The sequence below is a fragment of the Elephas maximus genome, chromosome 11 (assembly GCF_024166365.1).
Source record: "Elephas maximus indicus isolate mEleMax1 chromosome 11, mEleMax1 primary haplotype, whole genome shotgun sequence".
Lineage (NCBI taxonomy): Eukaryota > Metazoa > Chordata > Mammalia > Proboscidea > Elephantidae > Elephas > Elephas maximus.
In genome coordinates this window covers 67,595,538-67,620,326 of record NC_064829.1, presented here as the reverse complement: position 1 = coordinate 67,620,326, position 24,789 = coordinate 67,595,538, and the positions used below count along the sequence as shown (strand labels likewise).

Sequence of the window (24,789 nt, the reverse complement as noted above, 5' to 3'; positions counted from 1 at the left end):
AGACCAGAGGAAGATTGCTGATAAGGACCTGCCACCAGAGCTGATGGAGACAGAAAGTCTTCCCCTGAAGCTAACACCCTAAATTCAGACTTCTAGCCTCCTAGACTGTGAGAGAATAATTCTGTGTTTGTTAAAGCCACACACTTGTGGTATTTCTGTTATAGCAGCACTAGATAACTAAGATATGATTATTCCATTGAAATCAGATCTGGACTGAGTTCTTAAAAAGGGGGCCGTCAACTAGAAGAGGTACATCAGTAGATATTCGACCTTCGGTCCAGCTCAATCCTATAGGATATCTGCTAATCCATCCAGGTGGGAGCCAAGGCCAAAACTTAGAGCCACGCAACCAAGAAGTGCCATTTAGTATATTCAAGAAGATGAGGAAATCCTTTGCCACAGGATATTCTGTAGCCAGCATGATGTTGTTAGTAAAATAGCCAGTTCTTACGAAAGAAAGAAGGGATTCTTCAGACCCAAAAGTGAGAAAACCACTGGGGATTATCCCCAGCCTTGATAGGTGGTTTTCTGCCATGACCTCATAAAGAGCCACTGTTCTGGAATATCAAGCCTCTATATAATTCCTTGGCTACATAGTTTGTGGATCATTTAACTCAGGAAGCTGGCGAGGGACTGACCAAAGTTTGCCTTTTTCTTCCTTGGCATTATGGTTTTTTGTCTGTTTTCTTCATTTGCTGTTAATTTTTTCTGTTCTTCTTTACTCTTTTTCCTTTTTCTCATTTTTCTTACTTTCTTTTTTCTTTTCTCTTTTCTGTTGCCCATTTTGTTTTTTTATCTTTATTCTTTTTTTCATTTTCTTATTTTACTTTACTTTCTTTTTTCTTTTCCTCATTTTTCCCTTTTCTTTGTTCTTTTTCTCATATTTTCCTTTTCTTATTATTTTACTTTCGTTTTTCTCTATTTTTACTTTTCTTTATTTTTGTCTTCTCATTTTTCATCTTTCTTTTTTCTTCATTTCTTATTTTTAATTTTCTCATTTTTTCTATTATTGATTATTTTTTCCTTTGTCTCATTTTTTCTTTTTAAATTTGGTTTGTCAGTATTTGTTTTTATTTACTTTTATTTCTCTCTGGCATTGTGTTTTGCTTCCATTATAAAGATCAGTTTACCAGATAAATGTTGGAAGTGATTTTCTTTTGAGGTGATTTGGACTAAGACAGTCACCAGTTTTGGGCCTACCTTGGGACACCTTGACTCCAAGCCCAGTAGTAAATCCAAGATGCTGAAGGGCTTCCTAGCCATCTGCTGATGAAGAGACTCATGTTGGCAACAACCGGCTCCTCAAGTCCCTGGGCCAGGGGAACCTGGCCAAAGTAAAGTCAGAACCTGACTGGGAAAGAGATAGCCATGAAGGCCATTGACAGGAACCCCCCAGCCTCCAGAAACTATGACGGCTTTGAGTCATGCCAAAGTAGTTAAACCATTTGAAGTGATGGAAATTGAGAAAACACCCTACCTTTTCTGGAGCAAGCAGTTGCCAGAGTGAGGTGTTGAGGAGACACACCCTGCTGTGCGCCATGGCACACGGACGGCCAATGATGCCACAGCGGAGGATAGAAAGGGTGCAGACTGTCCGGCCTTTCTCCTTGGGGCCCAACTGAGATGGATATCTGGTTCCTCCATGGTCTTCAAAAGCATTTCCTCCAAAATGGTTGCTACCTGGGAGCCAAGAGGAGGCCCAGCTGGCTCTACCTGCCGAGGCTGCTGTGCCCTTTCCTGGCCAAGCTGCAGAGATTCAACTGGGATGTTTCTACAGGGGCACTTCTTCCCTCCCCACCCTTCTCTGCCCTTCTTTGTCTGCTTCTGTGATGGTGGAGGAGGGGAAAATGGTTCTGTACAAATAAAAGAAGAAAATCCAAAGAAGAACAAGCAGAGGCTTGATGGTAACGGGTTTTACTGGTTATTTATTCAAAGGGAGTTCCTGGGTAGTTCAAAGGGTTAATGCACTTGGCTGCTAACCAAAATGTTTAAGGTTCGAATCTACCTTGAGGTGCTTCAGAAGAAGGGCCTGGTGATCTACTTCTGAAAAATCAGCCATTGAAAACCCCATGGACCTCACCCCACTAGAAATAGCAAGGATAAAAAAAAAAAAGGGGGAAACAATAGGTATTGGTGCAGTTGTGGAGAAACTGGAAGCCCCATCCATTGCTGGTAGGAAAGTAAAATGGTACAGCCACTCCGGAAAACAGTTTAGCAGTTCCTCAAAGAGTTGAATATAGAACTACCATATGACCCAGAAATCCCAATCCTAGGTATATACTCAGAAGAAGTGAAAGTAGGAATGCAAACGGAAATCTAAACACCGGTGTCCATTGTAGCACTTTGCACACTAACCAAATGGAGGAAATAACTGAAATGTCCTTCAAGAGATGAATGGATAAACAAAAGTTTCTACACACATACAATGGAACATTACTCAGCCATAAAGAGAAACGAAGTCCTAATGCATACCACAATGTATATGAACCTTGAAAACATTATGCTGACTGAAATGTCAGTTGCTAAAGGACAAATACGGTATGATCTCACTTACATGAAATAAGCAAATATATACCAAAAAACCAAACTCACCGCTGTCAAGTTGATCCCAACTGATAGTGAACAGAGCTGACCCATAGGGTTTCCAAGGCTGTAATCTTTACAGAAGCAGACTGCCACATCTTTCTCTGACAGAGCAGCTGGTAGGTTTGAACTGCTGACCTTTTGGTTAACAACAGAGTACTTTAACCACCTTACCACCAGGGGTCCTTACAAAAATAAATACAAAACAAAACAACAAAAAAAACTATTGCCATCGAGTCAATTCCGATTCATAAAGACCCTAAAGGACAGAGAAGAACTGCCCATAGGGTTTCCAAGGAGTGCCTGGTGGATTTGACCTTTTGGTTAGAGCTGTAGCTCTTAACCACTGCACCACTACGATTTCCATAGAGAAACCAAAAATTATTAGTGGTTACCAGGAGTGGCGGGGTGGGGAAGGGGAGTTTTGCTTAGGGGGTATTGAGTTTATTTTAATGGTGGTGGAAGAACTGGGAAAAGGAGAGCAGAATGGGGTCTCACAACTTGAAGAATATCATCTATATCACTGAATTATACATGTAGAAATTGCTGAGGTGGCGTGTGTTGTGTATATTTTCACCACAATGTACTTAGAAATAAATATGAAAATGTTTATAATTATTTCTAAATATTTTGTGATCATATATAATAAAATGATATAGTGTTCAAAAGAAAAAGAAAACCCTGTGGAGCACAGTTCTATTCGGGCACATGGGGCCACCATGAGTCAGAGTTGATGGCAACTGGTTTTTGGTTTGAAGTTCCTTTAGATCAGCGGAGGGTAATTCTTTACTGTTGATATGACCTATTTTTACTCACAGGTTGGCGTGTGGGTGTGAAACATGGATTTCAGAATTTAGGAAGAATTAGAAGACGTACCTGTTACTTGATGCTTACTCTACTCTGAAACTGCCGCCGCTATAAATTTGTTTTGACTTCATTATTACAAAAATTTCAAACATGTACAAAAGTAGAGAAAATAATATAATTAACTCCTGTGTTGCAAACACCTAGCCCCCAAAATTTTGACCACTTAACCGATCTTTATATTTTGAAGCAAATACCAGATTTTATATCATTTCATCCATACATATTTCAGTATTCATTAAAAAGATAAGTACTCTTTACATAACCACAATTACCATTATCACATTAAAACATTAATAAGTCCTTAACATTACCAAGTACCTGGTCAGTATTCAAATGTCCAGTTGTCTCATAAATGTCATATGCTTTTTTACAATTTAAGGATTCTAATAAGGTCTGCACAATCGTATGTATTAAAGTTCTAGGAAACACTGAGTTGAAACAAAACTCAGGACAAAATTGGGCTGCTCTATCTGTCCTGTAGGGTCGCTATGAGTGGGAATCGACTCGACGGCAGTGGGTTGGGTTTTTTTATCCTACCTTATGGGGCAGTTCCACTCTGTCTTACAGGGTATGAGTCCGAATTGACTTGACGGCAATGGTTCTTTTTTTTTTTTTTTTAATTCCTACCTTACGTTTTATGAAACTTTGATAGTGGACAGGGTGTTTTTTTCCCCTTATAAAGAAATATTCAAAGACTACCTTAGTAATTGGAAAGCCATTTCCATGGGCCCGAGGTTTCTAGGTTTATAACCAGGGGCACTGGCAACTTAACTGCAGAGCAATGTTGTAGGTGGGTGATTTCCCATTGGTGCCCACACATACTGCAGTGTTTCTCCTGTAAATGCCACAAGCCTTCAATAGCTCCTCAGAAGCCTAATTAAGTTAGAGGACTCAGGTGGCGAATCAGCCACCAGGGGGCGCCCGAGGAACTCGATGTACCTCAGCCTCACCTAAAAAGGCGACCAGCTTGGCCCATTTTCTTGCAGAGGAGACTGAATATGCCAGGGTCAGGTTCTGACAGCAGAAAGACCAGATGTTATGGATTGAATTGTGTCCTCCAAAAATATGTATTGTAAATCCTAGACCATATATCTGTGGTGGTGCAGTGGTTAAAGAGCTAGGCTGCTAACTGAAAGACCGATGGTTTGAACCCACCAGCCTCTTTCATGGGAGAAAGATGTGGCAGTCTGCTTCCGTAAGAATTTACAGCCTTGGAAACCCTATGGGGATATTCCACCCTGTCCTATAGGGTTACTATGAGTCGGAATCAACTCCAAGGCAACAGGTTTGGTATTTTTGGTTTACACCTGTGGTTTGGGTTTTCTTTGTTATGTTAGTGAGACAGAATAAGTGCAGGGTGTGTCTTAAGTCAGTCGCTTTTTGAGATAGGAAAGAGATTAAACAAGCCAGCCAACAAGCAGAGATTGGGGAAGAGAGATGCCAGGTCACCTGACAATCACCCAGGAGCAGAAGCAACAAGAACCTTCCCCCAGAGCTGACAGAGGGGGAAGGCCTCCCACTAGAGCTGGCACCCTGGATTTGGACTTTCAGCCTCCTAAACTGTGAGAATATATATTTCTGTTTGTTAAAGCCACTCACTGTGGTATTTCTGTTATAGCAGCACTAGATAACTGAGACACCAGACATCAGGGAGACCCAGCTCATTATCCACAGTAGGCTGGAAGAGGACGAGGTTAGCTGTCACATTGCCTATCAAAGGATTGAAAGTTTTCAGACCTTCCCACTCCCCAGTCCCCAAGGTCTTCCTTTCAGAAGGGAAATCACTGAGGGGGAGTGGATATGCTGCAGCTCTGATCACCGATGTGGACCTGAACACACAGAGACCACGCACAGGTATGGAATATTCCATGCTAATAATCACCTTGGGTCACCATGACTGTTAATAAATACTTCCACTGTTGTGATGTTAGGCATACGTAAGTGTGGACGGTTAATGTGAAGTTATGTGCCTAGGAGAGAACCTAGATTATTTTGCTGAAAAATGAGTTTTGGATAGAAGCCAATCACTAAGGTCTCTTCCTTCCCTGGCAGGAGTTTTTGTTGATGGGCTATGATGTAGAAAAGAGTGTTTAATTAAAAGACCTGCAATGACAAGCCCATGAATTCTGCCTGCAGGTGGGTCATATTGTCCTGCAGTTCTAGGGTAAAATTACAAGGCAACATAATAACAGAAACAATTATGGAAACCTACATACAGTGACTTTACTGAGGAAAGTGAGCATATAGCTTCAGACCCCAAATTATATTAAATTTACTACATTTGCATGTTTTCTATGATCATTGGGACATAAAAGCAAATTCAGAAAAAGACAAAAAAAACAGACTGTTTTGCAATGGAGGGCATAGCCAAGGGTGATTATTATTCAACCAAAAAAGTTACCACAGAACTCTTCTATATATTAAACACGTAGAACTTGTATGTATTAAACTTCCATTTCACAAAATCAGACTTACGCCCCTTGCAGGAACACAAACATTCATCATATAAATGAGGCCACCCCTGCCTTCCTTCAGTACCACAAACACGGGGCCATCCATTCTTTGGGTTTTAACCAGACCACTCACAACTCTGTAGGTATCGATCCCAGGGAGCACTTCTTCAGTTCCTGACATGGCTTCTAAATGAACAGCATCAGGGCCAGCCCAGCGATGAAGGTCAGTAAACAGTGTCCAGAGATGAGAGAGAACTGGAGAGGAAGCAGAGCAAGATTTCTGTTGTGTGTGGATCTTAAAGTGTTCCATCCCAGCCGTATGAAATGGATCTGTGGTATGAACTGCTCTAAAGATTAAAAATGAGACATCATCCTGTGCTGAAGCCATCCTCTTTCCATCCCCCACAATAAAATAGTACAATAAGACTGCTTAAAAAAAAGGGGGGGGGGTGATTTCCTATTTGCTTTGTTTCTTGAAAAGAGAACAAGTTGCGCTACTATATCAGAACTAAGAGCCGGGGCTCGCTCACCACGTTGGTGTCCATGAAGCGAATAAGTGTTTCCTGAAGTCCATTGTAGAGGAGGATCAGGATAGGATGTACCAGGTAGCAAGCATAACTAATGCCAGCCAGAAAAGTCCACACATCCCAAGAGAGCACCCGGTTCACCAGACCTAGAGGAAAGAGACGCTGGTTCATGACGTCATAAACGCTCTCTGGGTTTGAGAAGACACTGGTGTCTTCACTGACCCCTTTGGGTTCTTCACAGGGCCAGATTACCCAATAAGCAAGGTATGCACGGGCTTACTTGTTCTTAACCTGCAGTGAACAATTTCACCTGTTTTTAACCACACCTGATGTATAAGGAAACACAAGTAAGATTAATGAGTAAACACAAGTCCACGCCTACCTGGCTTACTGCGAGCTGATGCATACCGTGCTTACTCGTTCTGCACCTAAGTCTGTGAAATTTTCCTAAGAAGGTCTGTATTCATTACAATTTTTAAAAGAACATAACAAAAAACTCTGCTCATAGTAGGAAAAGGATGCCCCTTAGAAGAGACGATGATGAGATGTCAGCTCGCTTACTTTGGACATGTCACAGGAAAGACCAATCACTACAAAGGACACCATGGTTGCTCAAGTAGAGGGTCAGTGAAAACAAGGGAGACCCTCAATAGGTCAGTGAAAACAAGGGAGACCCTCAATGAGAAGGATTGTCACGATAGCCCCAACAATGGACTCAAACATACCAACCATGAAGATGGTACAGGACTGGGCAACATTTTGTTCTGTTCTACGTAAGGTCACCATGGGTTGGAGCCAACTCGACAGCAGCTAACAACGACCTGGAGATTCCTTTTTTTCCATTGAAACGCATTTTCTGCTTGACTCTGCGCATTGAAAGCTGGGCTGAACAGTTTTTCAACTATCAAAGGGCTGCAAGGAATTTTAGCGACTATTTAGTCTAATACTTTCAGGTGAGGAAACTGAGGCCCAGGGTGGTTGTGACCAAACTCTTGTGCCTCCCTCCCCACATCAGGGTTTTTTTCTCACTACATTACCCTGCCTGAGTTCTCTTCCAACTTCTAAACTAGCTTAATGAGAGTATGCAACTTTTCCAGAACCTGCATTTTTAAATGTATACCAGTGTAAAAATCTAAAACAGATAAGTAGGGCGTTTATCCCAAGGATATAAACAAATTGCTGTTTTGAGCGGATATCATCATTCACCAACCACTTCAGCAACACAATGCCCCTCTGGACACGCTTCGTGTTTTTACATTTATCACTTTTAAAGAAACCATGTTCAAGCACAATGGCCACACCATACCTCCATATCCCTCCTGACATGCTAAGACGACCCAGCCCACGGCTGCCACCCATACGGTCCGGTGCAGCGTCTGGTAGACAGCGGTGGCTGCTGAAGTCGTGTCAGAGGAGTCATCTACATGCAGGCCAGAGCAACCACTGCGAAGAGAGCTGACAGGGCACAAATCCACCCCAGCAGAGCCTGCACCTGCAGGGAAAGGATAAGTAGGTTTGCTGACTATTTTAACCCTTGTGTATTTACTCCCTTCTGCACAAACAATGGCAACAGCTTTGGTTTGGTTTTTTGGCACAAACTTTTCTGTGTGTTACTACTGTCACTTCAGGTTTCTATTTGTAATCCTCACTCACTGCCCACATTTGACTAAAATAGAAAGTTCATATTCACAGTTACCAGGATTTAGGGATGGGACAGAGTTGGGGAGAATGGGAGGTGTGTGACTATAAATGGATCGCTGTTGTTGTTAGGTGCAGGATAGCACCTGGCAGATCTTTGTGGTGAAGGAGCAGTTCTGTACCTTGATTTTGGTGGAGGTTATACAAATCTACACATGTGATAAAATTGCACAGAACTACACACCCACACAATGTTGTTATTGTTGTTAGTTGCCATCAAGTCGATTCCAACTCATAGCGACCCTGTGTGTGCCAAATAGAACTGCTCCATAGGGTTTTCAAGGAAGCAGATCGCCAGGTCTTACCTCCAAAGTGCCTCTGGGTGAGTTTAAACCACCAAACTTTTGGTTAAGTAGTCCAGCGCGTAACCATTTACACTACCCAGGGACTTCTTGCACACACAATGAGGGCATGTAAAACTGGTGGACCAAAGGTTGATGGATTGGACTGATGTCAGTTTCCTGGCTGTGATCATGTACCATCCTATGTAAGAGGTTACCAGTGGGGGAAATTGGGTGAAGGGTTCATGGAACCTCTGTGTACTATTTTCACAACTTCCTGTGAACCTATAATCATTTCAAAATGAAAAGCTAAAAAAAAAGTGAGAGAATTCTCTTACCCGCTCTTACCACTCCTAATCTCCTCATTCCATCTCTTAAGGGAATAAGGCTTCCTGATTGGTTCTTCCCCCACCAGAAATGTGAAAACCTGTCACCCACCTTCCTTCCCTGGGCTACGCATGAGTCACTGGGGAAATAAGAAAATGGGAGGATGGAGACGTTTTCAGCTCAGAGAAGAGCCCAACAGGTGAAGCCCCACTGGGTTCTAGATCTAGAGCTCTGTAAGGGAAGCTCAAAGAAGAAAGCGGAGAATCAGGCCCTGGCAGGAAGGAAGAGCCTCTCTTATTCTTTAGCACCAAGAGACATCAATAACACAATGCAGTCTGACTCCTCTTGCCCATGGCTTTGGGGGATCCCAGCCAGATGGGCCACACCTGTCACGCCAGACCCAGACCCTTACAGGGCACCGTGGGAAGCCGTACTTTGGTTTTGAGAATGTTTGCCTGCTGATTTTGGTACATGAAAATGCTCAAAAGAAGGCCCACAAGGAATGGCCCATATTGGCAGTAGGGCTTGGTGTAGTACTCCAAGAAATACAACGTGGTCACATTTTCACTGAAGAAACACAAGGGAAAATACAAAAGGTTGTGTTTGCTCTGGACACAGAAAAGGGAATCTGTGAAATGTACATTGGAACAATCAGCAAATCCAAAGGAAAATCTGAGGCCCATTTGCTCATGTCCTCAGTCATGACCCACAGACATGGACTTCACATTGTCTTTGGTCCTGCCGTATGCCAGACTTGGTAAAATTCCAAGTTACCTTAAGTCCCTCCACCCTGATCCTAAGAAAACTGGGTGACTGTGCTCATTTTAAATAGCTGTTTCTGGTGGCTGGTATGTCAGGGTAGCTCTTTAAATGTGGTGTTCTCAAAACCCCAAGGATGGAGACTGTCCTGAGAGAGAACGGTCATTCTGAAAGGGGCAGCCAGGCCCCTGGGAGGATATCTGCTTAGGCTGGGTTCTCTAGAGAAGCAAAACCAGTACGGCACGTAAATAGAGAGAGAGAGAGATTTATATAAAGGAAACGGCTCACGTGGTTGTAGAGGCTGGAAAGTCCCAAGTTCATGAATGAGGCTGGAGGCTTCTCCTGACTTACTTAGCCACAGGGGCGGGAGAACCAAGATTGGAAGGTCAGATAACAGGACTCTGGCTGACAGGCTGTGGAGGCTGACGAATCCCAAGATTGGCAGGTAAGACGGCGAGTAAGTCGCAAGTTCAAGTCCCAAGAATTGGAGGTCAGAAGAACAGGATCCAGAGCGAGCAAAACCCAGTGAGCCTTGCTGGAAAATCCACCTGTACTGGCTGGAGACCATAACCCTAAGGAAACTTCTTTTCAACTGATTGGCTGCACACAGCAGATCTCATCATGGAGGTGATCACATTACATCGGATCTCATCGTGGAGGTGATGTCATCATTAAAATGCTGCCAAATTACATCGTAACTGCCAAACCACTGAGGATCATGGCCCAACCAAGCTGATACACAACTTTTAACCATCACAATACTGAAGAGTGCTCTTTACAGCAGGGGTGTTCAAGTGTGGCTCTGACCAGCAGCAACAGCATCACCTGCAGACTTGTTAGAAATGCAAATGCGTGGGCCCCAGCTCAGACCTCCTAAACCGAATACTCTGGGGGTAAGGCCCAGTGAGCTGTGTGTGTGTGTGAAAATATACACAACAAAACATACACCAATTCAACAATTTCTACATGTACAGTTCAGTGACATTGGTTACATTCTTCAAGTTTTGCAGTATTTCTCAAAATCCTTTTTCAAATTACTTCACCATCATTAATATGAATGCACTGTACCCTAAGCCTCTCCTCTAATCTTTCGAGTGGCTGTTGTCAGTTTGATCCAAACCTGAAACCAAACCCATTGCCATTGCGTTGATTCTGACTCATAGCGACCCTATACTGACCCTATAGGACAGAGTAGAATTGCCCCATAGGATTTCCAAGGGTGTAAATCTTTACAGAAGCAAGCTGCACATCTTTCTCCTATGGAGCGGCTGATGGGTTTGAACTATTGACCTTTCAGTTAGCAGTTGAGTGCATTAAACACTGTACCACCAGGACTCCTTGTCAATTTGATCACATATAGATAATTCTTTAAAAGAGCGCAATGCTCAAGGCTAATTAAGCTAAACTATTTGGTTTAAAGATGACTTCAGGGGATAGTTTCAGTTTAAGGTTTAAAGATTTCCTCAGGGCAATAGTTTCAAGGGGGCGGTCATCCAGCCTCAATGGCTCCAGAAATTCCAGATTCCATGAGAATTTGAAATTCTGTTCCACATTACCCCTTTTTTATTGTACTTTAGATGAAGGTTTACAGGAAAAACTAGCTCCTCATTAAACAATTAGTACACCTACTGTTTTGTGATACTGGTTACCAATCCTATAACATGTCAACACTCTCCCTTCTCAACTCTGGGTTCCTATTACCAGCTTTCCTGTACCCTCTTGTCTTCTAGTTCTTGCCCCGGGGCTAGTTTGCCCATTTAGTCTCATTTTGTTTTATGGGCCTGTCTAATCTTTGGCTGAAGGGTGAACTTCAGGAGCGACTACATAACTGAGCTAAAACGAGGTCTGGGGCCATACTCTTAGGGTTTCTCCAGTCTCTGTCAGACCAGTAAGTGTGTTTTTTTTTTTTTTGAGTTAGAATTTTGTTCTACATTTTTCTCTGGCTCTGTCCTGGACCCTCTATTGGGATCCCTGTTCGAGCCATCAGTGGTGGTAGCTGAGCACCATCTAGTTGTGCTGGACACAGTCTAGTGGAGGCTGTGGTAGGAGTGGTCCAGTAGTCCTTTGGACTAATCTTTTCCTTGTGTCTTCGGTTTTCTTCATTCTCCCTTGCTCCAGATGGGGTGATACGGGAGGAGTATCTTAGATGGCTGCTCACAAGCATTTAAAACCCCAGATGCTATGCACCAGAGTAGAATATAGAACATTTTCTTTATAAACTATGTTATGCAAATTGAGCTAGATATTCCCCAAGACGATGGTCCCCACAGACCTCAGCCCAGTAATTTGGTCCCTCAGGGAATTTGGATGTGTCTACGGAGCTTCCATGACCTTGCCTTCTACAAGTTGTGCTGGGTACTGTCTTAACCTTCACCAAAGTTACCACTTACCTATTATCTATTTAGTGTTTTTCCATCCCCCTTTCCCCTCCCTCATAACCATCAAAGATTGTTTCTTCTTGTATGTAAACCTTTTCACAAGTTTTTATAGTAGTGGCCTCATACAATATTTGTCCTTTTGTGATTGACTTATTTCACTCAACGTGATGCCTTCCAGATTCATCCATGCTGTAAGATGCTTCGCAGATTCATCGTTGTTCTTTGTTGTTGTGTAGTACTCCATCGTGCGTATGTGCCATAGTTCATTTATCCATTCATCTGTTGATGGGCATCTAGGTTGTTTCCATTTTTTTGGTATTATGACCAATGCTGCAATGACATGGGTGTGCATATATCTATTCGTGTGACAGTTCTTATTTCTCTAGGATATATTCCTAGAAGTGGAATTGCTGGATCATATGGTATTTCTATTTCTAGCTTTCTAAGGAAGCACCATATCGTTTTCCAAAATGGTTGTACCATTTTGCATTCCCACCAGCAATGCATAAGAGTTCCAATCTCCCTGCAGCCTCTCCAACATTTGATATTTTCTGTTTTTTTATTCATGCCAGTAATGTCAATCCCCCCCCCCCTTTTAATCAGGGTTCTTCTATAGACTCTTTGATCAAAATGCTCAGTAATGGTAGCCAGGCACCATCCAGTTCTGGTGTCATGGCAAAGGAGGCGGTTGTTCATGGAGGCAATTAGACACGCATCCTAGTTCCTCCTCCGATTCCTGCCCCTCCTTCTTCCTCTGCTGCTTCAGGTGAATAGAGGCCAATTGTTGTGCTTTGGATGGCCACTCCAGTGATCTTTTTTTAATATGCCCTCCAGGGGATCCTGATGCCCAGTCCAGTTTGAGGGCATCTGCCTAAAGAGTATCCTTGGCAGGAGATGCCCAGGTTATACCCAGGTCAATTAAGTCATAATTTCCCAGAGTAGGACCCAGAAATTAGGACTTGTAAAGTTCCCCAGGGATTCCAAATGGCAGCCTAGACTGAGAACCTCTGCTCAGTTAAATCAATACTGTTCTTCACTGAAGTTGAAAGTACTCTTAGCTCTCAGTTCCCTAGTTGCCCATGTGGAGATATGAGGAGGGAAGAGTTCCTGGGGCCTAGATGGCGGTTCCTCGGCCCTGGCTGCACATTAGAACACCTGGGGGCTTTGACAAAATTCAGTAGCGTGTGCTACAGCCCCAGAGAGCCTGATTCAGTTGGTCTGAGGTGGGTCAGAAGCATAGGTGGGTTGGAAGCTTTCAGGTGACTCTACTGTGGGAACCACTGGGCTAGACAGACAAGAGGGATCCTCCTCCTGTGTCATCTGGGTATGTCCCAAAAGCAGGTGACAAGATGGGCAGGGCATGATGCTCTCTTGGTCAGGGAGCTTGGGATGGAGTCATTCGTTCCTTCTACCCCCTCACAACTACTGAGCGCTTATACACCAGGAACTGTTCTGAGCCCTTGGAATACCGCAGAGAATAAAATGGACAAAGTGCTTACACTCACGGTCCTGACCTCCTGGTTGAAGAAGACAAACATTAACTACCAAACAAAAAAGCGTGTAGTGTGCCCATTGGCATAGGACTAAGAGGAAAAATAAAGCAGAGTAAGGACAAGAGAGAATCTGAGGGGAGGCGGACTACTTTTTATGGAGAGGTCAGAGAACGTTGCTTTGGGAAGATGACGTTTGAACAGATACCTGGAGGACTCGGAGAAGCAAGCCCTGCCAAGATCGTAGATTCTGAAGGAAAGCCATTCCAGGCTGAGGGAACAGCAAGTGCAAAGGCCCTGAGGTGGGGAACATACTTAGTGTGTGGATGTAAGGAGACCGGAGTGGCTGAACCCAAGCAAGCAAGTAAGAGAGTGCTAGATGAAGTCAGACGGGGATTGCATTTCGAAAGCAATGGGCAGCCACTGGAGGCGGTTGACCAGATGCCCGACATGATCTGCGTTTCACTTCTATCACTCTGACTGCAGGACTGAGAACAGGTTAGCAGGGAATCATATCAGTTTTGCCTCTGAATACACACAGTGGTTATAAGGAAGAATGTTAAACCTTCCTCAGTGGGAAAGCAAAGTAGCACTGTGGGTAAACTCCTAAGTTCAAATCACACCTATGCCACTTCGTAGCTGTGCGACCTTGAAGAAGTAACCCCGACTTCGGTTTCAGTGCTTCCCAGCAGTCTCCCCACTGGAGGAGAAACCTACTACAGCCACGTGGGGGCGCTCCTTTCCTCTCAGAAGCCTTTCTACCGGCAACGTGAGTTCCTTGTGCACTCAGAGAGGATACCAGTGCAAGCTGAAAGAAGATTCAGACGTTTGTAAACAAAAACAAGTAAACTTTCCCATCCAGGCTGAAAAATCCCCCACCGGGATTTTCTCGCAGCCGATGCGCACGAGCAAACAGCGCAGCACTCAGCAGCCCTCGGGGCGGGGAAGGGGGGGCGGTCCTAGCCATTGTGAGGGCAGGCCAGGGACAGAGAGCAGAGGCTGGGGGACCGTGGTTACCTTGCGTCTGATGGAGCTGCGACCAGAAGTTTTTAAGCCAGTGTAAGCAGAGCAGTGGCAGTGAAAGACGCCAAGAACAGCGTGACCCCGAAGAGGATGAGGACGAGTTTACTTCTGCAAAGAAAAGACACTGACAAAGAGGGGTGGGGATCTTCAGTTTCCTTCACCACAAAATTCGTGAACACGAACGGTTTGAAACAGTGACATGCTCAGCTGCTAATTGAAAGGTTGGGCGTTTAAGTCCACCCAGAGGTGCCTTGGAAGAAACGCCTGGCGATCTACTTCTGAAAAATTAGCTGTTGAAAACCCTGGAGCACAGTTCTACTCTGACACACATGGGGTCATCATGAGTTCGATCAACTCCACAACAACTGGGGTGTTTTTTTGTTTTGTTTTGTTTTTAATGTGGGGGGGGCAGCTGTTGCAGAGTGGGGAGAGGGTTGGGCTTGGGCTGAAGTACCTCAGTTAGCATTTGTTGTTGTTGTGTGCCTTCCAGTTGATTCTGGCTTGTAACGACCCTATAGGACAGAGTAGAACGGCCTAATATTTTTTCCAAGGCTGTAATCTTTATGGGAGCAGGTTGCCAGGTCTTTTCGCCCATGGAGCCACTGGTAAGTTTGAGCCGCCAACCTTTGGGTTAGCAGCTGAGCGCTTAACCATTGTGTCACGAGGACTCCTTGAGTTAACATTTAGTCTTAATTATTTACACCTGTGACCCTGAGCAGGGCCTTTAACTTGAGTTTCCTTATCAGTCAGAAGGGATAGGAATGACGTCCTTGCCTGCTTCATGCTGAAGCAGACTGTGTAGCTCAAAAGGAGATCATGCTTGGCAATGTCCTTTGTCACCTACAAAGCACTGTTTGGACATAAGTAGTGGTTGATTTAGGAGAGAAGTGAACTGTCAGAGGCAGGGTGGGACACAGGTGGACATGAGCACCCACTCCAGGCATAAGGAAGGAGGACAAGGCAGGATCCAGGAGTTCCTTCCCTTTCTCATTCCCACAGCGGTGGTAGAAAGCCTGCTTACTCACTTTTAGTCTGGGGGTGCCGGGAAGCAGAGCCTGAGACAAATGTTTCGGTGGAGGTGGTTCACAGCAGACGCAGGAAACAGGGATGGAGCAGTGCAACACGGAGGGAGGTGCATCAGGGAATACTGGTTGCCTGCCAAGTTGATTCCAACTTATGGCAAACCAATGTGTGTCAGAATAGAACTGCGTTCCGTAGGGTTTTCAACAGCTGAGTTTTCAGAAGTAGATCCCCAGGCCTTTCTTCCCAGGTGCCACTGGGTGGGCTTAAACCTCCAAGTTTTGGGTTAGCAGCCGAGTACGTTAACCATTTGCACCACACAGGGACTCTTGAAGGAAACAAGTCCTGCCTATTACTACCTCCCTCCATTTCAAAGCTAAGTGTCATTGAATAGGCACAAGCGTGGAGAGTTCTGGCTTTCAGCCAAGGGACTGAAAACTCTTCCATGACAGCCTCTAGGGAAGATGCTGGCATTGAGGCCAGGGGCTCCTCAGTCCCAGGGGTGCTCCAGTAGGTTCCCAGCCAGATCTAGAGCAGAAGGCATCAAGAACTCTTTGTCCCAAGTGGGTGGTTTACCCAATGAAAACCACATCTGCCAAGTAAATATTTGTGCAATCCCCAGGGGACTTGAGCCCCATTCCTGGCACCTGCTTTCAGGAGTCAGACAAGTCTCCACTTGGTGAGTCTCTGCTACAACCAACCTACTAAAGCATCCTGACCTGGATACAGACACAGCAGGACATGGAGACCTGGATGTAAAGCAGGACCCCTCCTGGGACCCACTGAGCCCCAGAGCTGCTCACCAGGACCTTTTGCCATAGCATGGTTGCCTGATGCAAAGACATTCTCTTGGCCAACTCAGGCTATCGGTTGAACCACCTGGCTCTTTTGGGGAGCTGCTCCCCAGGACAAGGGTGGTGGTCAAACACTGACCACCACCCTCACTCTCTCAAGAGGTTTTGTCTTGGAATCCAGATTTTTTGGAGCCATGGAGGATGCATGATCCCCCGAAACTACTGCCCTAAGATAATCTTTAAACCTTAAACTAAAAATACCCCCTGAAGTCTTCTGAAAACCAAACAATAGCTTAGCTTAACTGGTAAAAAAATGTCTGCATTGGGCATTGTGCACTTTTAAGATCTGTCTATATGGGATCACGTTAACAACAACAACTCAAAAGATTAGAGAGGAACCTTAGGGGGCAGTGAGTTTACATTAACGGAGAAGGAACAACTCAGAAAAGGAGGCTAAGAATGGTTGCATGACTTGAAGAATGTAATCAATGCCACTGAATTGTACGTGTAGAAACTGTTGGTATATATTTTGCTGTGTATTTCTCAACAACGACAATCAGAAAAATAAAAAAAATTTTTTTTTAAAAGTGTCCCTCTCAAGGATTGGACTGGACTATAAGACACAAAATGATACTGGTAAGGAGGGAGTTTCTTGGCTCACGTAGACACATGATACTAAGTGGGCAGCTCCTATCTGGAGGAGAGATGACAAGGCAGAGGGGGACAGGAGCTGGCTGAATGGACACAGGGAATACAAGGAGGAGAGGAGGAGTGTGCTGTCTCACTAGGGGGAGAGCAGCTAGGAGTACATAGCAAGGTGTGTATAAGTTTTTATATGAGAGACTGACTTGATTTCTAAGTTGTCACTTAAAGCACAATAAAAAAAAATTAAAAATTTTAAGAAAGTGTCTGTGCCACTGAATTGTACATGTAAAAAATGTTAAAATGGCAAATGTTTTGTTACATATATATTTACCAAAAAAAAAAAAAAAAAGAGAGAGAGAATGTCTCTAAAAAAGGCCTATTCAAGAGCCATAGCCCAAAAGAAGAAAGGGGCAGCAGAGAGTATCTGCCTCTGGTCTAAGAAGACCCTGCGTGCCTTGAAGGCCCCTCTCATCCCTGAGTCCCAGCCAGGCTCCCCACAGATTCCTCTCTCCCTTCCTTTGCTGGTACCTGAACCAGCAGTCAGAAGACCGCACTCCACATCCCACCTCTAGGAGCCTGCAGGGACCTTCCCTTTCTGCTCTGCCAGGACCACAGGGCCTGTGGGCGCTGCCCAGCTGTCCCTCTGCACCTGCCAGCACGTGCCAGTTTCCAAGCTCCCCTCCAGCCACCCATCCCAGAGCTGAGGCCTCTTCACAGCTCTGCAGCCCAGCTGCTCCTCTACCCTGGGAGCCCTTAGTGTTTTACTGCACCCAAGGGAGGGAGGCAGCACCAACCCCAAGTGAGTCTGGGGCTCCAGCAGCTCTCAGCTCTTGCTCAGAGAGCCCCGTGCCAGGCAGCGGGAGGATCAGAGACCCAGGGGTGCTCAAGGTCCAGCCCACTCTCCCAAAGGTGCCTGCATTTACCCTCATCCTCCTCTCCTGATTCCCCGCTGGGGTGAGCGGAGGAGGAGTCACACAGATTCCAGCTACTCTCAGTGGTCTCATCCTGGGTTGAGTGATGGGAGGGGAGACAGGGGTACATATAACATAGCTATAAAGGGGGTAGGTCTTTCAACAAAAAGGTGCACAAAGGGTGTGCAAAGGCTTTTAAAAAAAAACTTGATTCCCAAAATAAATAGAGCTAGAATGATCAGATTTTATAATTTCTAGATGTCACTTTGAGTACTAAGCTGATTTGGCCCAAGGCATGGTATTTTCAGTTGCCTCATAAGCTTTCAAAAGCTAGACAATGGATAAGGAAGACTGAAAAACTAATGCTTTGAATTATGGCATTGGCAAAGAATATTGAATATACCATGGACTGCCAGAAGAACGAACAAATCTGTCTTGCAAGAAGTGCAGCCAGAATGTTCCCTAGAAGCTAGAATGGCGAGACTTCATGTCACATACTTTGGACATATTATCAGGAGGGATCAGTCTCTGGCAAAGAACATCATACTTGGTAAAGTAAAGAGAGGAAGACCCTCAATGAGGTGGACTGACACAGTGGCAAATAACAAAGATGGTGAGGATGGCACAGGACAGGGCAGGGTTTCTTTCTTTATACCATGGCAATTACATCTGATCTCAAGGAGATGATAACTGAGTTGACAGGTGGGTTACACAGTTACTGACAAACAAGCATGAGGCTAGTTCCCAAAGTCTGATGGATTGAATTATGTCCCCCCAAAATATGTGTCATAAATCCTAACCTCTATGCTTGTAGTTATAATCCCATTTGGGAATGGGTTGTCTTTGCTATGTTAATGAGGCAGGATTAGTGTAGGGTGTATCCTGTGTCAATCTCTTTTGAGAGATAAAAGAAATTAAACAAGCGAGCAGAGCAGAGATGGGAGAAGAGAGATGCTAAGCCACATGAAGGTCATCCAGGAGCAGAATCTCAGAAGAGACAAGGACCTTCCTGCAGAGCCAACAGAGAGAAAGCTTTCCCCTAGAGCCGGCACTCTGAATTTGGGCTTTAACCTCCTAAATTGTAAGAAAATAAAATTCTATTTGCTAAAGTCATTTGTTCGCAGTATTTCTGTTACAATAGCACTAGATAACTAAGACACATACTTATGATCTCATTTTTCCCTCCAACATTGATGTGAAGTGTTATCACCTGAGTCCCATAGGTAGTAATTTACCGGTTATGGTTGGAAGCCATGTCTTCTGACTCAGACTTTAGCATACCAGTAAACCACCTCTATGCTTAATGGAGGAGTCCCTGGGTGGTACAAGCAGTCAACGTACTCAGCTGCTAACAGAAATGTTGGAGGTTGAAGTCCACCCAGAGGCATCTTGGAAGACCTGGTGATCTACTTCTGAAAAATCAGCCATTGAAAACCCTGTGGAGCACAGCTGTATTCTGACACACATGGGGTCACCATGACTCAAAATTGAATCGATGGCAATTGGTTTCTATGGTTAAGTGGGGGTGGTGGGGGGGGGAAGGATAGTGGTGGTTCAATGGTAAAATTCTTGCCTTCCATGTGGGAGACACAGATTCGATTCCTGGCTAATGCACCTCGTGCTCAGCCATCTGTCTGTCAGCAGAGCCTTGTGTGTTGCTATGATGATGAACAGGCTAAGGAAGAAAGGCCTGGCCACCTACTTCCAAAAATCAGCCAACGAAAACCGTATGGATCACAGTGGTTTCATCTGTAACTGATCATGGCGATAATACAGGACCAGGCAGCATTTAGTTTCATGATTGCGGGGTCACCATGAGTTGGGGAGACTCAAGGCAGCTAACAACAGCAACAATATGCTGAATGGAGGGAAAACCAAGGAACAATTCTTTTTTTAATGGTCAGTTAAAAAAATCTTATACATTTGAATTTAGAAAGCTTTGTGTGTTTAAGATATGGGTATAAAAAAGCAGATAACGCCTTTTTTTTTTTTTTAAGTGTTCAATCTAGATTAAATTAAAAATAGGATACATTTCACTTGCCTAAGATGCTCAATGACTTGCATGGCTGTGGCCGAAGTGGGCAAAACCTCAGGTAATCCTGAGAGTGGAACACCTACCTTGCAAAGGACACAAACAGGTAACCACAAAAGCAAAGCCAGAGCTGGTGAACACATAGCTGCAACGTAGCTCTACCCCCAGTAATCAAAGACTTGTAATTAAAACCATAGTTCTGGTCTGTTTTTTTGTATGTGTGTTTTTTTTTACATATCAAAATAACAAAGTTTATTTCTGTTATTAATATTCTATATTGGCAATGGTGTAATTAGATGGCTAGAAGGATTGAATATTGGTACAACCTTAAAGGAAAGCAATTTGTCATTATGTTTCAAAAGCCTAAGAGACATCCATACCATTTGACCTAGTACTTCCTCTTACGGATAAGTATTTTTAAAAAAATATGAATTGATGGATGGTTACCATGAAAATATTTATCAGACCATTATTTTATAAAAGCATAAAATGGGAAATAATCTAAGTATTTTACAAGAGAGGAAAGTGAAAGTAAATTATAGATCGTTCATGGGATGCATGTTATACAGACATTAGGTTTATTACAAAATATATATAGGGAAATATTTATGTCATAATTTTTTTAATACTAAAGGATGTATATAGAATGTTTTCATGTATTTAAAAACGTGCAGAAAAGAGATCTGAAGAGCAAGGGCCAAAATATTAACAGTGATTTCACCTCTCCTTCAGAGATGAGACAGGACTACGGTGATTGCTTTCCCCTCCCTCCCCTCCCCCCAGTATCGTCCATTGTTTCTTAAACTGAACATGGATTTAAAAAAGAAGAAGTAGTCTTGTAAATATGGCATGGGCAATCCACAGACTGTATGTCCCTTCATGAATTATTAAAGCCTTAAAGCTTTGCTAAAACTAACAAAAATTAAAGTGATAAATATCCCATGTGGGAAAATAGGTACACTGATTTATAGCTGGGAGCACTGTAAATTACTTCATTCTTTCCAAAGCACAATCACACAGTGTTAACAAGCACCACAAAATTGTTCCTACCCTTTGTCCTAGTCATTCCACTTGGAAATACGCCCCCAAGGAAATAATGAAAAGAAAAGCAGTGTGTCCAAAGACATTCATCATGGGGCCATTTGTAATCATGAAAAATTGGAAACAATCTGGATGCCCAATCATAAAAATGGTATATCAATCCTGAAACTGTCAAGTATGCAGGGTATATCAATATGTGGAAATGTTTATCAGAACCATTAAATGGAAAAAGGTGAGCACTAGATAATATAAACACACTGATGATTACTCTGCAAAAATGCATATTGTGTACGACCAAGATGGAGAGAACATGCGGAAGAAGGTAAACAGTGGAGGACTCAGAGTGGACTTTTCTGGAAAGTTAGTTTCCTAATTTTTAAAGGGAGCTTGCGCAGAACTGGAACCCTTTCTAAGAGTTTTCTGGCATAGGCCACGTGGGAAGAAAAGCTCGCCCCCATTAGTCTCACTTTCTGTGGTTGATGATCATCACCGGTGTTAAGAGGTGGAGCTGGAAGTCCCTGGCAAGGTACCACGTCCAGCCATTGCACTGAAAAGAGAAAAGGAGGTTACTTTTTTCCTTCATGTACCATGCCTGCACCACTGCCTTCCCTTCTTTGACCAGGAGGAAGAATTCAGTAGACGGGTGGGGTGTATTTCAGCAGGAAGACAGGAAATTTGAGGACCTTACGACCAGATATTTTACACACCTTATCTTATCCATTCCTTATAACCAGCCTGGGTGATGGGTACTATTGCTGTCATTTTACAAAATGAAGGTTCAGACTCCAGTGTGAGAGGACGGCAGCTTAAAAAAACAGAAAATGTTGATAGCTAGATACATAAAGTAGAATAGTGGGTACCAGAGGCATGGGGTGGGGGAGGGGAGGGAGATGGAGAGAGATTGTTTAATGGGAACAGAGTTTCTCTTTGGGATGATGAGAATGTTCGGGAACTAGAGAGTGGTGACGGCTACACAACATTGCGAATGTACTTAATGCCACTGAATTGTACACTGAGAACAGTAAATTTATGTCATGTGTATTTTACCACCAAAAATTGTTTTAAAATGATTGCTAATCTCCTAGGATAGGTGTAGGAAGTAAATGATATCGAATTATACGAATGTAAGGGATTAGTACCATTGGGTGCAGTTGGGAATCCGAGGGGTCAAGGCTGTTCTCTTTTCCTGGCCTTGCCTGCCCTCCCACGACTCCAAGTAGACATTATGTGCATCTAGAACCAAGGCCTGGCTCCAGACCAGCTTCTGTGTGAACACCCCAAGTTCCCATACACAGCTGACAGAGCCATGTCATTCCAAGGGCTGTCCATGTTTGTGTTCAATGAGCCAGTTACCTGTAATTTTTCTTCAATGTGAGGGCAATGCTAGGGCAACTCACTCCATTGTGTCAGAGATGAAAGGCACCATGGAGTCTCCCCCACACTCCATCCAAGGGAGACCAGACTTATCAACAGTGGGCACAGCTTTGTTCACAGTTGAGAAGAAAGTCTCATGGTGGGGAGAATGCTCACTGCTCAATAGCCCGGAAGCTTCTGCTTTCAAGGCCCTAAGGTGGGCTTTGCAGTCCCTGGGTAGTGAAAATGGTTAAGCGCCTGGTTGGTAACCAAAAGGTTGGCAGTTCGAGTCTACCCAGAGGTACTTCAGAAGAAAGGTCTGGCAATCTACTTCTGAAAATCAGCCACTGCAAACTCTACAAATCACAGTTTGATTTAGACACACACGAGGGCGCCATGAGTCAGGGTCATCATCAGTCAGAGTTGACTCAAGGGCAACTGGTTCTGTTTTGTTTTTTAAGGTGGACTTTAACTCAAAGAGGTGGCTGCTGTTCTCACCGCTGGTGCCCACAAACAGCCCAGGCTGCACGGTGCCAATCTGCTTCTGGGAAACAGCCCAGACCACAAGGCCAGCCCCACCTGAAGGCAGTTAGACAGTGATATACGTCCTTTGAAAGCTGCTGGGCATTTGGAAATAGAAGGTGGCTGTCCAGTTGATCAAGTGGTTTTAGGCAATAATTAGGGACCCACCACACTTCTCTGCTTCCCTTTCCATAAGGCTTTCAATGCAGAAGCAGCAACATGATTTAATTACAGAATTTTCACTTTGGGAGTTCCTGGGTGGTTCAAACAGCTAATGTGCTCAGCTGCTAACTGAAAAGTTGGTATCAACCCAAAGGCACCTCGGAAGAAAGATCTACTTCTGAAAACTCAGCATTAAAAACCCTACAGAGACAGCATAGCAGGGGCGGGGGTCTGGGGACCATGTTTTCAGGGGACATCTAGGTCAGTTGGCATAACAAAGTTTGTTAAGAAAATATTCTGCATCCCACTTTGGTGAGTGGCGTCTGGGGTCTTAAAAGCTTGCAAGTGGCCATCTAAGATGCATCAATTGGTCCCAACCCACCTGGAGCAAAGGAGAATGAAGAACAGCAAACACACCAGGAAAAAGTTAGCCCAAGAATCAAAAGGTCCACAGAAACCAGAGACTCCATCAGCCTGAGACCAGAAGAACTAGATGGTGCCCGGCTACCACCAACGACCACCCTGACAGGGAACACAACAGAGAGTCCCTGACAGAGCAGGAGAAAAGTGTGGTACAGAACTCAAATTCACGTAAAAAGACCAAACTTAATGGTCTGACTGAGGCTAGAGGAACCCCAAAAGACATGGCCCCTGGAATCTCTGTTAACCCAGAACTAAAACCATTCCTGAAGCCAACTCTTCAGACAAAGATTAGACTGGACTATAAAACATAAAATAATACTTGTGAAGAGTGTGCTTCTTAATTCAAGTAGACACATGAGACTAAATGAGCGGTTCCTGTCTGGAGGAGGGCTAAGGCAGAAAGGGATAGATGCTGACTGAATGGACATGGGAAAGGCGGGGTGGAAAGGGAAAGTGTGCTGTCATGTTACAGGGATGGCCAACTAGGGTCACGTAACAATATGTGCATAATTTTTTGTATGAGAAATTAACTTGAGTTGTAAACTTTTGCCTAAAGCACAATTAAAAAAAAATCATGGACAAAAAATAAAAACCCTATGGAGCAGAGTTCTACTCTGATACACATGGGGTCACCATGAGTCAGAACTGACTTGACGGTAACTGGTTTTGTTTCACTTTCATTCCCCTTTCAAATTCACTATGAGGAAATTGGGGCTTTGGGGAAGCCATAACATATACAGAGCCTATTCCTCTGAGCCTACTCCATCAAGGTCTGGCTTGAAATGAAGTCGAATCCACTGTGTTGGAGTGGGATGCAATGCTCCATTCCATTATAGGCTCTCTGTACAAGGTGAAAAAAGTCTTTCCCCATGGGACGGTGAGGATAATAACAGAAACTGTGATGGAGCAGGGGTCAGCTCCTCTGGGACATACACCAAGATGGCGCCCCTCATTTGCCGTGCTCTGCACCCTCTGCTTTTCAGAGCAACTTCCCTGGTAAACACTGGCATGGTAACACCCACTCCATCACGAGAGGCTGGGTTTCTCACCCACAACCCACCATCCTACAGCATCAGAATTACTCCAGATGAACAACTGCCTTCTTCGCCATAAGATCAGAAGACCTGGATGGTGCCCAGCTACCATTACTGAACATTTTAATCAAAGGTTCTGTAGAAGAATTCTGATCAAAAGTGGGGACATGCAGAACAGAATTTCAAATTCTCATGGACTCCATTCTTTCTGGAACCAAAGGAACTGGATGAACCCCTGAAACTATTGCCCTGAGAGAATCTTTAAAACTTAAACCACAAATATCCCTGAAGCCTTCTTAAAGCCAACCAATAGTTTAGCCTAACTAGTAAAAAAAGTTTGCCTTGAGAATTGTACCCTTTTAAGAGCTACCTATATGGGATCAGAGTAACAACAGCAACTCAAAATATTAGATAGGAACCATAGGGGACAGTGAATTTATGTTAATGGGGAAGGAACAACTCAGAA

The 24,789-nt window shown here is 44.0% G+C and overlaps 1 protein-coding gene across 1 annotated transcript in view; it reads right to left on the bottom strand.

Moving 5' to 3' along the window:
* Positions 1 to 5,925: 5,925 nt before the first annotated feature.
* The window catches only part of LOC126086135 (O-acyltransferase like protein-like), a 50,416-nt gene continuing 31,552 nt past the window's right edge, over positions 5,926 to 24,789 (bottom strand). The window contains 7 exon segments of the mRNA XM_049902331.1: positions 5,926 to 6,158; positions 6,434 to 6,576; positions 7,737 to 7,856; positions 7,859 to 7,922; positions 9,171 to 9,303; positions 14,381 to 14,494; positions 21,297 to 21,376. Coding sequence (XP_049758288.1) covers positions 6,033 to 6,158; positions 6,434 to 6,576; positions 7,737 to 7,856; positions 7,859 to 7,922; positions 9,171 to 9,303; positions 14,381 to 14,494; positions 21,297 to 21,376 — 780 coding nt within the window. The 3' untranslated portion in view covers positions 5,926 to 6,032.